This window comes from Ochotona curzoniae, unplaced genomic scaffold (genome assembly GCF_017591425.1).
Source record: "Ochotona curzoniae isolate NIBS_2020 unplaced genomic scaffold, NIBS_Ocur_1.0 contig_1274, whole genome shotgun sequence".
NCBI classification, from domain to species: domain Eukaryota; kingdom Metazoa; phylum Chordata; class Mammalia; order Lagomorpha; family Ochotonidae; genus Ochotona; species Ochotona curzoniae.
In genome coordinates this window covers 16027308-16040936 of record NW_024465023.1, presented here as the reverse complement: position 1 = coordinate 16040936, position 13629 = coordinate 16027308, and the positions used below count along the sequence as shown (strand labels likewise).

The 13629-nt window shown below is 40.3% G+C and overlaps 1 protein-coding gene across 1 annotated transcript in view; it reads left to right on the top strand.

Moving 5' to 3' along the window:
- Window positions 1–13629, top strand: part of OTC (ornithine transcarbamylase) — a 53875-nt gene that overhangs the window by 20086 nt on the left and 20160 nt on the right. The window contains exon 4 of the mRNA XM_041001885.1: window positions 5964–6051. Coding sequence (XP_040857819.1) covers window positions 5964–6051 — 88 coding nt within the window. The remainder of the gene's footprint in view (window positions 1–5963; window positions 6052–13629) is intronic.

The window sequence follows — 13629 nt, the reverse complement described above, 5'->3', positions numbered from 1 at the left end:
ACATCCTCTGGTACACGTGTGCACAAACACCAGTCCATGCCATGATGCACTGGTAAATGCCTGGCCTGAACTGTTAGACTTAGGGGCCAAGGCTTCTTGTTGATCACTGACAAAAATTACAAGTCCTTTTCAGAGACAATGTACACACAGACACACACACACACACACACACAACCCTTTTACTTCTTTTATGGATCACTGAAGACTAACTCCTGTTTGTGAACACTTTCTGAGACCCTTCTTCCGACCTTTACTTCATAAATTCAGGCTTGGTGTGCATAAAAGTTTTTATCTATTTATTTATTCATTGGGAAGAGAGTTCATTCACTCCCATTTAGGCCACAATGGCCAGGACAGTGCCAGGCCAAAGCCAAGGGCCAGAACCTCTATCCTGATTTCCTACAATGGGTGGCAAGAGCCAACATACTTTGACAATTCTTTTTCTGGCTTCCCAAGATCCTTAGCAGGAAACTGGAGTGGAAATGGGGCAGCCAGGACTTGAACTACCATACTAATATGAAATGGCTGCATTGCAAGGAACACAGCCCACTGTACCACAATGCTGAATTTTCCTCACAGCACACTGAGAGAAATGAAAGGGCAGTAGACAAATCCTAAGCTGCTACAGCAAAATGGCGTCCACGTTGGGAGAGATTATGACTTGGAGCAGAGCCACCAGTTTTCTTCAAATTTTGCTTGAAATTCTCTGCAGTTGCCAACTCTTAATGGTACCCATCCCTGTGATAGGCGTATAATAGCTACACAATAAATATACCTAAGTATGAATGTACAACGTTTACATTTTAGGTCACTTCATGTTGATAATCAAATTAAGTGCTCAAAATTTACTAGAGGCTGTAATGAACATTAAACTCCATTAGCTTTCTTCACAGAATACAACATTTCTCTTCTTTCTGTTAACAGAGTGCAGGGTGTTTGCAAATGAGGAGAATGTTCTCTAGAGTCAAAATCCTTCTTTTATTCAGCCAAAGAGCATTTAGTGAGTGCACATTGTTCTGCAGTCTTCATAACAGGTGCTTTTGAGTGACACATAAGTAATCAAAATGCACGAAATCACCTGGCTTCACAGAACTTACTGTGGGTATTCATACAATAGACAATAGATACAGGAAATAAATGGGTGATGTAGTGAATGAAAGGAAATAAGAGCTCACAATGAGGAGAAATGTGCCATGTTTGTCATTAATGGAATGACATTGTCATTTGACTTTTATTAGGAATGCACTGGGGAATCACAGACGTTTGAAACTGTGTTTCTAAAGGATTATTCTAACTGATCTATTGAGAATTGATGCTTGGAAAAACTGGAAACAAGACAGAAGGAGCGAAACTTGTAAAAACTTACTAATTGTATACAGACTGAGACAAGGTTAGTAGCAGTGTGGAGGTAACAGGAACAGATTCTAGATATTTTTTTGAAGGGAGAAAGAAAATGCTTACTAATAGAGTTGGCAAAAGAAAAATGTCAAAAAATGTCAAGATTTCTGCTTGAACAGCCATAAAATCTCCCAGTGAGGCAGGTTGGAGGAAGGATATCGAGAGTTCAGTTTTGGATGTGTTGAGTTTGAGTTATCAATTAGAAAGGAGATACAACAACACAGCTGTAAAAAAAAAAAAAGGCTATGAAAACTGGAGGTTGAGACTAAGACTGGAGCTGTGTAGGGGTCACCAGTATAGACAATATTTAAGGCTTCAGGATAGGGCATGATTGTAGTTGAGAGTATTTAGATACAAGAGGACCAAGGACTGCCCTGGAGCATGTCAACAATAGAAGGAAACATAATGGAGACAGAGGAGGATAAACTCCCAAGGTAGATATAAAAAACAAGAAATGTTGTTTCTCATATTGTGTACAAAATGTTTGCCAAAGAGAAATCTGTAATCAACTGTGTTAAACGCTATTAAGTCAAGAAGAAGACTGACAGATGGCTCTAGATGTAGCAACATCAAGGTAATTTGAAAACCTTGGTAAGAGGAGTTTGGGAGCAGTGGTGTTGGGAGGCAAAGCCTTATGGGAACAGGTTTGATAGAAATGCGAAGAGAGGCACAGAGTAGGCCAGAAAAGGGAGATAGACAAAGAGAAGTAAAAGAAACAAAATAATGAATTTTACTGAAAAGGGAGGTAAAGAATTAAAGGGCTACTTGACAGGGGAAGTGGGATGAAGAGAAACATCCTATTTATTTTGTTTTTGACACTGTGAATAAATGAAAAATGAGTGTATTCAAAGTGCAGGTGATGTGAGAAAGGAAAGAACTTCTGGAGTAACATACTTGAATAGGTAAGGGGAGATGCCTTCCAGTGCCTGAGTGGAGAATTTACACAGGCCTGGAAGGTTCAGCTATGCTTAATACAAAAGAAAGCAAAGTATATGGGTAAAGATGCTGACAGATGGGGAAATGTATTGGTGCAGTTTGAAAGGTCTCCTCTGCTTGCTGCTTTTTTCCCCAGTGAGATAAGAAGGAAGATTAACAACTGAGTCGTGGCTGTATTTTGAAACTGTATCAAGAATCCAAGCAACTTCCTCATCAATTCAGTTATGAGCATCCTAGTCCAAGCTATCAACTGTCACTAAGTCCAATTGTGTCACTCTAGTCTAATCCTCCAGAGGCTTCCCATCATGGATAAAAGTCAAAACTCTCTTCAGCCTCCTTCTGCAGCCTCACCTCCTTCCACTCTTCCTCACACACTGCACCTTCCACAGCAACCCCACTGCTATCCTTTGAATCCAATAGCCATGACCTTATCTTTGCTCACGCTGTTTGCAATGTCTTCTGTTTTCCATTATTCATTCATCTGTCTTCCTCAGGTCTTATTCAAACGTCCCTCAATTAGTATGGCTTCCTTCAACGCATATTTCAAATTGTAACTCCTATTTCTTATATTCTTTGCCCCTTGCACGGCTCTATTTTTGTCATAGAACTTGCCAACATCTGATATACAATACATTTTATTACACATTCAGTTTATTTCTGTTCTCTCTACAAGAATGTAAGTTCCATGCAGTCAGGCATTTGTGTCTTGGTGTTTATAATGCTTTCCCCATTTCCTAGAATTTCACTATGCACGTATTTCTAGAAACTAGTGCGTGAATGGCTGTGAGCCTATGACTTGTCACGGTCTTTTCACATAGAGGAGATGCGCCATTTGACTCCATTCTTGACCATGAGGACCCCACACATGCACGAAGAGTGTCTAAAGAAATTTATTATTCAGCATCGGTGTGAACTGGTTCCGGGGTGTGCCAGACTTGGCTTAACTTCAGCACTTACTCATGCTTGCAAGAGTCAGAGTGGGTGTAGGACAGAATTTGTTAGGTCTCTGCACCTGCTAAACCATGCAAAAGCTGGGTCTGGAGGTGGACCTGGCAGTGCTGAGCTGCAACACCCAATAGTCAGAGCTGGAATGGGTGTGGGATGGTCAGGCAAGGTCACTGTACCTGTCAGGACAATAGGTGGACCAAGTTAGACTAGGACAAGGACCCACTGGTGTGCGTGAGATCTGTGACTGGGAGGTGAGATGTTAGAGGAGCTTGGGGAACTCCTCTCTCAGGATGCAGTTCCTGTAGGTGAGCACAAGAACTAAGGCTGTGCACAGCCCAGACCAAGCCAGCTCACAGTATGCGCCAGCATTTGTGGGGGTCAGGTCTGGGGTGGGCCAGGCTGAGCCAGTTCATAACACCCAAGGGCAGATCTGAGAACCAGGATGGGGTGCAGGACAGCCCAGGTTGGGCCATAACATCAGCCAGTTCACATTAGGGCCAGGACTGGGGTCTGGCTGGATTGAGCTAAGCTGTAACACTCACCAGCATTAGTGAAAACTGGGGGAAGACAGAACTGAGCCAGGCTACAGCACCAACTTGTAAATACCAAGGTGAGGCAAGCCATGCAAGTCTGGGCTGCAGATCCCATCAGCACACATAAGACCAAAAGATGGGAAGCAATTGTTTTATCCATTTTCCCCTATTCCTTGACACTTGCCACTCTAGTTAATGGTCCACATGGTTACGCATGCCTTTCAACTATGTAAACATCATCAAAAATAAAATTAATTTATTATTTACAAAAGAAAGAAAATAAAGGAAAAGAGATTTATTTGATCTTATTGATTTGAAAGGCAAAGTTAGAGAGACAGAAGGAAAGAGATCTCCCGTCTGCTGGTTCAATCCTGAAATCACTCTAACAGCAAGGCTTGGGCCTAGAGTCTCCTCCAGGTCTCCCAGTGCAGAGGCCCAAGCACTGGGCCCATCTTCTGCTGCTTTCCCAAGCATATTGTCAGGGAGCTGCTCAGAAGTGTCCCACAACATAACATTTTGTATCTTTCACAAAAACAATAATATTCGCCTATATAACTACGAGGACATTATATCTAACAAAATACTAGCTATTTAATATCAATTCCAGTCCATGTTCAAATCACATTGTTGGGCCTGGAGTGGTAGCCTAGTGGCTAAAGTCCTTGCCTTGCATGTGCCAAGATCACATGTGGGCGCCAGTTCTAATCCCAGCAGCCCCACTTTTCATCCAACTCCCTGCTTGTGGCCTGGGAAAGCAGTCAAGGATGGCCCAAAGCCTTGGGACCCCGCATCCACACAGGAGACCCTAAAGAAGCTCCTGGCTCCTGGCTTCAGATCAGCTCCAGCCATTGCAGCTACTTGGGGAATGAATCAACAGATAGATCTTCCTCTCTGTCTCTCCTCCTCTCTGTATATCTTTCTAATAAAAATAAAATAAAACTTCAAATCACATTGTTGAAATTGCGTTGAGTCTTCATGAGGTGTTAAAACAAGACCTTGAGTTGTATTCCCCTTCATGGTTCTAAAATGACTCTAATTTTTCATAGGAAAAAGCTAATAGTAGTAAATTTCAACTGTTTTATATTTGCCATGGCACCTGTCTCAAACAATATGGTAAAGTTCTGATGGAATATCATCATTTTCTATCATTTTATCCCAGAATGTGTCACATAATGGCTCTTGAAATTTCAACTATGGCTTGGAGCAGACCCCTCTGCGTGGCATGATCCTCAGACGTGTGCACTAAGCAGGGCAGGAGCTGTCCTCACTCTCAGGTAGCTGCAGTAATCTCAATTTGCCCAGGAGGTTGAAAACTAGTAAGGGTCATACATAGGTGATATTTAGCTTAATCTTGCTTGGAAGATAAAACAGTAGCTGATTCCTAGTGACTTAATACTACCTTGTCAATGCTTTATCTTGTTTTCAATTTTTCTAAACTCAAGCTATAATTTATATATTGTAAAATGGATAAGTTGTAAGTGTACAGTGCTGGGCATAGCAGTATGCTCATGTAACCCACATATTCTAGCAAAATTAAAAAAAAAAAAAAACATTTCTTTTCCCCAGAAAAATTATTCAGTGCTCCTCTCCAGGTAGTTACTGTCTTCAAAAGCAATGGTCACTTAAATCTCATTCTCCAGGCTAGTTTTGATCAGGTTGTAACTTCACTTAAATGAAATTTTATAGTATCTACTGTTTATAATTTCGTTCATTCAGTACACTTCTGGAAGTAATCTATATTGTATGAATTAGTAGTTCATTTCTATTGTAGTGTCTTATTTAGTACCCCATTGTAATCCATAGTTTCCCACATAGCTACAGTTGATTCTTCTATTCTATTAGATGTCTTATTACATTTTAATGAATCAAAACCAAGCATATAGCTCCCCCAAAAGGAACAATGCCCCCTTATTGCCAGTTCTACCAGTACAAGAGAATGGAGAAATGGGAGAATTAGGTCTTTATGCACACAATTACATCTATTTCCCTTAATTCCCCATTTTGCATTGCCTGGGAATTGCTTACCAAAGAGTTCGGAGAACTTTGAAGAACTGTCTTTTCAATTGACATGGGGCCTACTAATGTGATTTTCTTTCCCACTTCAGTCCTTTCGTTTAAAACTAAAATCCTTTCTCTGCTTTATTGTAGGCTTTGCACTTCTGGGAGGTCACCCTTGTTTCCTTACCACACAAGATATCCACTTGGGAGTGAATGAAAGCCTCACAGACACAGCCCGGTAGGTCAATCTTTCTTCCTTCTGTTCATTGTAGTATATGATGGATAAAATTTCCAAAGAAAACACTTGTCTACTTCTCTCTAAATAGTTGTTTTCTGTATCTGAGTCCTGTGTTTTCCCTAACGTTGTGAATGACTCTTCCTTTTCTTCTGGCCACTTTTCATAAGTTAAGGTAATCTTTCCTTATCAACTTTAAATAATTTTCATTTATTGGTTTGAGACACAAACAGAGCCTCTATGTGACGGTTTGTCCCCTAAGGCCTGCAACAGCTAGGTCTATCTAGGCTGATGCCAAAGCCAGGAGCTGGGAACACAATCGAGGTCTTTCACATGGGTGGCAGAAACCCAGCTGCCTGAGCCATCACTACCACCTCTCACTATACGCACCAGGTGATGCTTAGGAGCCCAAGCCGGGAATCCAAGTCAGGCACTCTGTTGTAAGACGCATGTTTTAATCACTAGGCAAAATGGCTGCTCTTCTTAGCAACTTTTTTGAAGAGGCTTCTAACAATAAAACTTCACATTTAAAGAAACCTAGAAATCATCAGGAATAATTCTTACATTCAACAGTTAAGGCAGTGAAGCAATGGAGAAACAAATGCGTTCAATGATACCCAATTAGTTAGTACCAGAGTAGGTAATACCACCAATAACTGCCATTTGCTGAGCATTTTTGTGTGCCAGGTATTGTTTTAATCTAACAACCCAAGCAGACTGGCGTAAAATAGATTCAACAACTTAATTAGTAACATAATTACCTACTATAACCCCAAATCTCACATTTCAAAGTCTTAACATAGTGCAGATATTCCTGATGGGTAAAAGGGAAGGAGAAATTATTAAGTTCTGTGCTCATTTAAGGAGTTTGGCTATGAGTGGCTCCTCCATCTTTAGCATCCAAGCTCATAGTAGATGTCAACACACAGTCAGGATCTAGACAAAAGAGAGCAGGAAGAAGAAATCTTGGCTTCAAAGTCACCTGAGCAAGAAAGTGGCACCTCACCTAGTTGAAAGGAGAGAGGAAAAAAGCTCCTGGCCACTCCATTACAGTGAAACAGGCCTTCCGTCTCCCCTATGCAGTACTCTCACCATTTTAGCATGTCTGGGTAAGAAATTCAGAGCAAATGTCTTTGTTAAATGTTTTTTTTTTCCCCTCAGAGGAGAAAACTAATGATGATTTTCTCTGAAAATGATATGCCACATAGTAATCTCTTGCAGACACTGTCTGCTTTTCATAGCAACTATCCTAGTATATACTAAAAAATTCAGCTCATTTGAATTACTAAAAAGATTTCAAATCACTCATCTTTAAACCATTTAGTTGTTATTTCAGAAGGGACAATAATATTAAGAAGTACCGTGGTTATCTTTTGGATGCTAGTGACAAAATATAAATGAATATAAATGAGATTTCCTTTCAAATGCATTGCCACCAACTAGGGTTATATTTGCCTAATAATTCTACTTCTCAACGAGTGAAATGTACTTCATTCAAGAGCAAATATTACAAGCAGGTTAAGGAACAAAGCCAGAAGCCAGAGTCACATCCAGGAGAGATGTTTCAGTTGGGATTTTCCATCTAGGACCAGTATGTGATGTTGAATGAATCAAATGTGCACCAGTGACTATAAGAGGGTCCCAGTTTACTGAACAACTGAAAATCCAGGAAACACTTAAGTAGTACAGATTGGCAGACTGAGAGAGAATTCAGGACACCTCCCGGACAAAGCAAGGGGAAAATAGCCAAGCAGGGACTGAAGGCTGAAAATGAGTATAACACGCTCTTTTCTGTGCTGGCTCCCTACATTTTTAAAAAGATTTATTTATTTTTATTGAAGAAGCAAATTTATCAAGAGAGAGGGAGATATAGAGAGAAAGATCTTCTACCCACTGGTTCACTCCCCAAGCGGCTGCAATGGCTGGAGCTGAGCCAATCCGAAGCAAGGAGCCAGGAGCTTCGTTCATATCTCCCATGCAGGAAGGTCCCAAGGCTTTGGGCCGTACTCCACTGTTTTTCCGGGCCATAAGCAGGGAGCTAAGTGTGAAGTGGAACAGTCGGGAAATGAACCAGCATACCCATATGCAATCCTGGCAGATATAAGGCAAGGATTTAGCCACTGAACCATTGTGCCAGTCCCAGCTCTCTACATTTCTCATAGAAATTCTGCATCAGAGCTTTCTATAGATCTTATGTTCACAAAATCCTAAACAATCAGGGCATTTTGCATACATGTGACAATTTCCATTACAACATGTATATATGGATCTGAAAATTGCATTATCTTATCCAAAGATTAGGTACAAATAGTAGCTGCTTCTTAAAGGGCATCTTCTATCGGCTCATTTTGTGCCAAATGTTTGTCACAATCTTGCAAGATGAGGATTGTTGGCCTAGCTACATAGACTGGGAAACCATGACTCTGAGAGAAAAATGGAGGTTAGAAACTGAACGTTGAAGAGTTCAAATCACACTAAGAAAGATCTTCCATCTGCTGGTTCATTCCACAAGTGGTTATAAAGGCCAGAACTGAGCTGATCTGAAGCCAGGAGCCAGAAGCTTCTTCAGGGTTTCCCATGCGGTTGCAGGGTATAGGGTGCAGGGTCATCCTCTGTTGTTTTTCCAGGTTATAAGCAGGGTGCTGGATGGAAGGTAGGGAAGCCACACCTGGCGCTTGCAAGGTGAGGATTTAGCCACTGAGCCATCACAGTGAGCCCAGCAAAAGAAATTTGGTAGAGGCTCAACACCCATGGATTTTATTGGGAGTGGTCACATTGGCATACCCTGCCTGGTTCCCAAATTTGTGACCTTAAAAAGGAAGTAAGAGTTTACCTTAATCCATATTGTTAGTGGAAAATATTTTAGCTTCAGTCAGCCCCTCTTTTCAATCCTAGGAACAGAGGAAACTCTTCCCAAACTGAACTTCCCAAATATCATCCAAGAGCCAGTCTTGCAAGCAGACATTTCAGAGTTCTGCTCTGTTAACTCTTTTCCACATGATTTGTAAATTGGGCATCTTAAGACCTAATCCCAGCCAGGCCTATTACCTGCTTTTTATCTTTCATAAGTGCAAAAAAAAAATCTCTCGATCCTGTTTCTTTTTCTACAAAATGAAGGAGTTCTGATTCCTAAGGTCCACTTTAACTATATTTGTAAATGCATGCAGATTTATCAGTTTGAAAGCATAGATGTGTCCCAGTATAAACTCTATGTGGCCAGAAGTAGAACAATTTGAGTCAGAGTAGACATGGGAGGTAGAGAGGTTAATTCCAGGTGTTCTGAAATAAAGTTTTGCAATCATATTAGGAAACAAGTTAAGATGCAGAATTCTGAGCCCTACAATCAGTCTAACTTCAGATTAAAATTCCAGTAGTGTCTGTAGTGTCTGGGAATCTGCACTTTAGCAAGTTGCCCGTATGATTTTAACACCAGGGTGACTGGACCATACTTTGAGTTAAGATGTGGCATAGAAGACCTAGGCTGTTGTGTTATGTATCTAGACTAAGGCAATAGCAAAGGAATCTTAAAGAAGATTAATAGGCTATCTTTCCCTGTCTCATTTCAAGAGGCACCCCACCTCCTGGCTCTCTCCTGGAAGGTGGTTTTCCCTTCCTTCTTATTTCCACATTTGTCTGATCACTTAGCAAATAAAACTTCTCAGTCTGCAACCAAAAATTTCATGGTTTCACAATAGCTGATTGTGAAGGGTGACTAGATAGTGGAGGTAAATATGTATATGTAACAATAACAAATCTGGAATCATTATATGTGTGTGTATTCCACAAATCTGGAAACTCGTAGTAAACAAACTGTATAATACATTTTCTATTGTTAAACCATATATAGTTATATGTAAAATATGTATTATATATGCAGGAAAGTATATGCTTTAGGAAGAATGTGGTAGATTGGGTATTGGACATATTGTATTAAAGGCTCCAACTCTAAGTGCAAATGTCTACAAGCCACTGGTGATAAGAAGCTTAGGTAAAACTAAAAGCTGTAGAAACATAAGTAGAAGCTCAATGGCTTAAAAACATGAGTTTCATGGTCTCTTTGTGGGAGACTTTCAGAAGGCAGATGCAATTCAAGAGAGGCAGGAGGAAATCATCAGGATACAAGAAGAGGAGAAGGTTAGTATCATATCAGAAGAGGCTAAGCTGGAAGACACAGGGTGTCAGAAAAAGGGCTGGAGTAGCTACTGTGGATATCTGACTTCCTTCTGTGTAACTACAATTACTACTTAATCTGCCAAAAAACCTGACAAACAAGATATTCTGAGACTCAGAAATTCAAGAAACCTCAACTGAAGAAGACAAGAGAAATCCACTAGCTTCCCTGGAAGCAACTGAACAGGAGAAGCAAGGAAGTGAATCTTAATGATATCCTCTGCTGATATGCACTGTACAACCCTTAGAAGCTTCGTCCGCTGCTTTTGATAGCAGTGTAGCTTTCTAAGATGTGAACAGATTGGACGATGTTTAAATGATAGTCCTGGCCCTTTCATTCCAGGGGAATAGTTTGCACCTGACACTGACTGATGGCTGCTGCTTCTCTGCCTGCCTTTCTGGCTGCTTTGGAGGATTGGTAGGATACAAAGTGCCAGCCTATTGGTGAGAGAAAAACCTGAGGGAGAATTCAGTGAATGCAGCAGTCACTGAAGGAAAGAATAAAAAATAAAAAGCAAAAACTGGACCAGTCTCCAGGAAGCCGTTAAATGCCGTCAGCAAAATATAACTTATTTGCTCAAATAAGTGAATTATTCAGTTATTTAAAAATAGGTATTTCATGTCTAGTTTTTCTTCAAGATCATTTTTTTTTTTAGTACCAAGAATAAAATTGTGACCAGATAAACAAGATCTTTGTTGGACTAGAAATACATTCTAAAGCAAAAATGCTTTTACTGGCAAATAAATGAGGCTTGAAGACCGGGTTGCAGTAAGTGCTTTGATGAAGTTAATGCAAAATGATCTGTCAGTGAGGTGGGAGGTACTTTAAACTGCAGGTCATGGAAGGCCTCAAGGAGGTGATGGTTGAGAACTCACTTAAGAGACCAAGCCAGGCGCACAAAGCTGTGGGAAGAGCATCACAAGTGCAAAGAATTGCTTGTGAGGAAACTTAAATCAGCAAGAAACTGCATATATTCAAGAGTAGGAGGAAACTCAGAAAAGTCCGAAGTCCTCCAATAAACATTTTAAATATGCACTTTAAAAAAAAAAAAAAACCAGTATGGCTCAACTGGCTAATCCTCAGCCTTCAAGCACTGGCATCTCATATGGATGGTGTTGGAGTCCTGATTGCTCCAATTCTGATACAACTCCCTGCCTGTGGCCTAGGAAAGCAACTGAGGATGGCCCAAGGCCTTGGAACCCTGCACCCATGTGGGAGACCCAAAAGAAGCTTCTGGTTTCTGACTTTGGATTGGCTCAGCTCCAGACATCGTGGCCATTTGGGGAGTAAACCAGCAGACAGAAGATTTTTCTCTCTGTAAATCAGCCTTTCTAAGGGCTGGGCAGAGGCTGCAGACAGGGGAAGGGAACTCAGTGTAGGTTTCCCATGAGCATGACAGGAATGCAATTAAATGAACCATCATGGCAGCCTCCAGGGATCTGCATTACCAGGAAGCTGGAGTTGGGAGCCAGAGCCACGAGTCAAACCCAAGTACTCTCACGTGGAACATGGACATCTTAACCACTAGACTAACTGCCCACTTTCCTATGTTTAATTTCTTGAGAGACCATCCTATTTTTATAGCCGCTACACCACTTTATATTCCCACCAGTGATATATAAGGGTTACAATGCCTCTACATGTTTACCAACACTTACTTTTTTTTTTCTCATGCTAGTCACCCTAACAGGTGTGAGATGATATTTTACTTCTGATTGCAATGTCTCTAATTAATGACATTGAACTTCTTTTCATATGCCTTTTGGCATTTGTATGTCTTTTTTTCTTTTGACAAAAGTGTCTGAGTCTTTTGCCTACTAATTTTGGTGCTTTTTGCTGTTTGTGCTTTTAGTATTAACTCCTTATCAAATTTCTTGTTTGGAAACATTCTGTCCTGTTCTGTGGATTGCTTGTTCACTTTGTTGATTCTTTTAGCTGTGCAGAATTCTTTAGATTTCATGTTAAATATTCTTAACAAAATTTTAATCATATAGTTCAAGTAAAATAAGATTTAAAAACCTAATTCATAATGCAAAAGTATCTCAATGAAAATTTCATCATTAATAATATTAAAATGGCTATATTCCTTTTCATTTTATTAGCATATTAAAACCAGTTTACTGTACAAAATATTGTACTATGTTAGGTAAATCTGAGCTGATTACCATGTAATCTCAGTATGAGATCATGGAGATGGAGATGTCCCCTGATATTTTGGAGGAGCTAATGTGTTAAGAATCCCCAACACCACTCCCAAGTTCAATGATATGGTCAGGAGGACTCCTGGGACTCAACATACATTTGTGTTTATGGCTAAGATTTATTACAGCAAAATGATACAAAGCATGGGGTGTGGTCTGGGGGAAGCCAGGCACAAATTTCCAAGATTCCTTTCCCTATGGTGTCACACAAGAGGCACTTTATTGCCTTAGCAAACCAGTTCCTGGGGTTTTTACTGAGGACTTGGACATAAGCACACTCTGTCTTGCATGAGCTCAAGTTTCAAACTCCCAGAAGCAAAGCAGGTGTTCTGCATAAATCCTAGTGTGTATAAAAATTGGGCTCAGTGAGCCATCCTTGTGGAATGGTTGCAACCTTTTTAAAGTCCAATTATGCATACCCTCTTTGACCTTGTAAGCAGGCCTTCAAATGATAACTGTCTCAGGGCTGCTGTGTTAACTAATTTCTGCGAAAACAGAGCTCTCATCTCTCTTCCTTATTTTGCTAAATTTCCTTGATGCACATGTATTCTAATTGATCAGGCAGTGTATTGTGTAACCATGAGAGGCCAGCCTTAAGGTTTGAGTTGTCTCCTCAATACAATGTGAGTTCCCAGGGGAAAGGCTCCCTTTGGATGGAATCAACTACCTTACTCACGTCCTTCTTTGGAAAGTTCTCTATTAGCAAATCATGTCTCTACATTAATATATCACAAAACATAACTTATGTACACATTCACTTAAACTTGCTTCAAATGTTAGAGCATTTTCAGATTTTATCAATCCCCTAGTGTTGTCAAAAGGTTAACAGCCAGATAATCTATTCCCTTGCTCTAGGCTTGTCCTTTTAGATGGGACGCCTTAGCATGACTCAGATCACTGATTTCTTCAGAAGTTTAAAATCAGATGGAACTTAGCAGCAGCAATGGTACATTATTGCTCTGGTTTCAAGGCTTTCTGTTTCTTCCATAATGATAGCTGTTCATGTGTTCATGCCTAACACTGTGATTGCACTATTGAAAAGTACATAATAGCTTCACAGTCATTTTCACTTTAATACAGTCCTTGATAATGTGGCTTCAGGAGCCATGTGTATGAAAAGCTCCATATAAAACCAAATAATGTCACGTTGTTCTACTCTAATTACTTTTCCTATAGATGCAATTTACTTATGGCACTGATTGCTGAAGT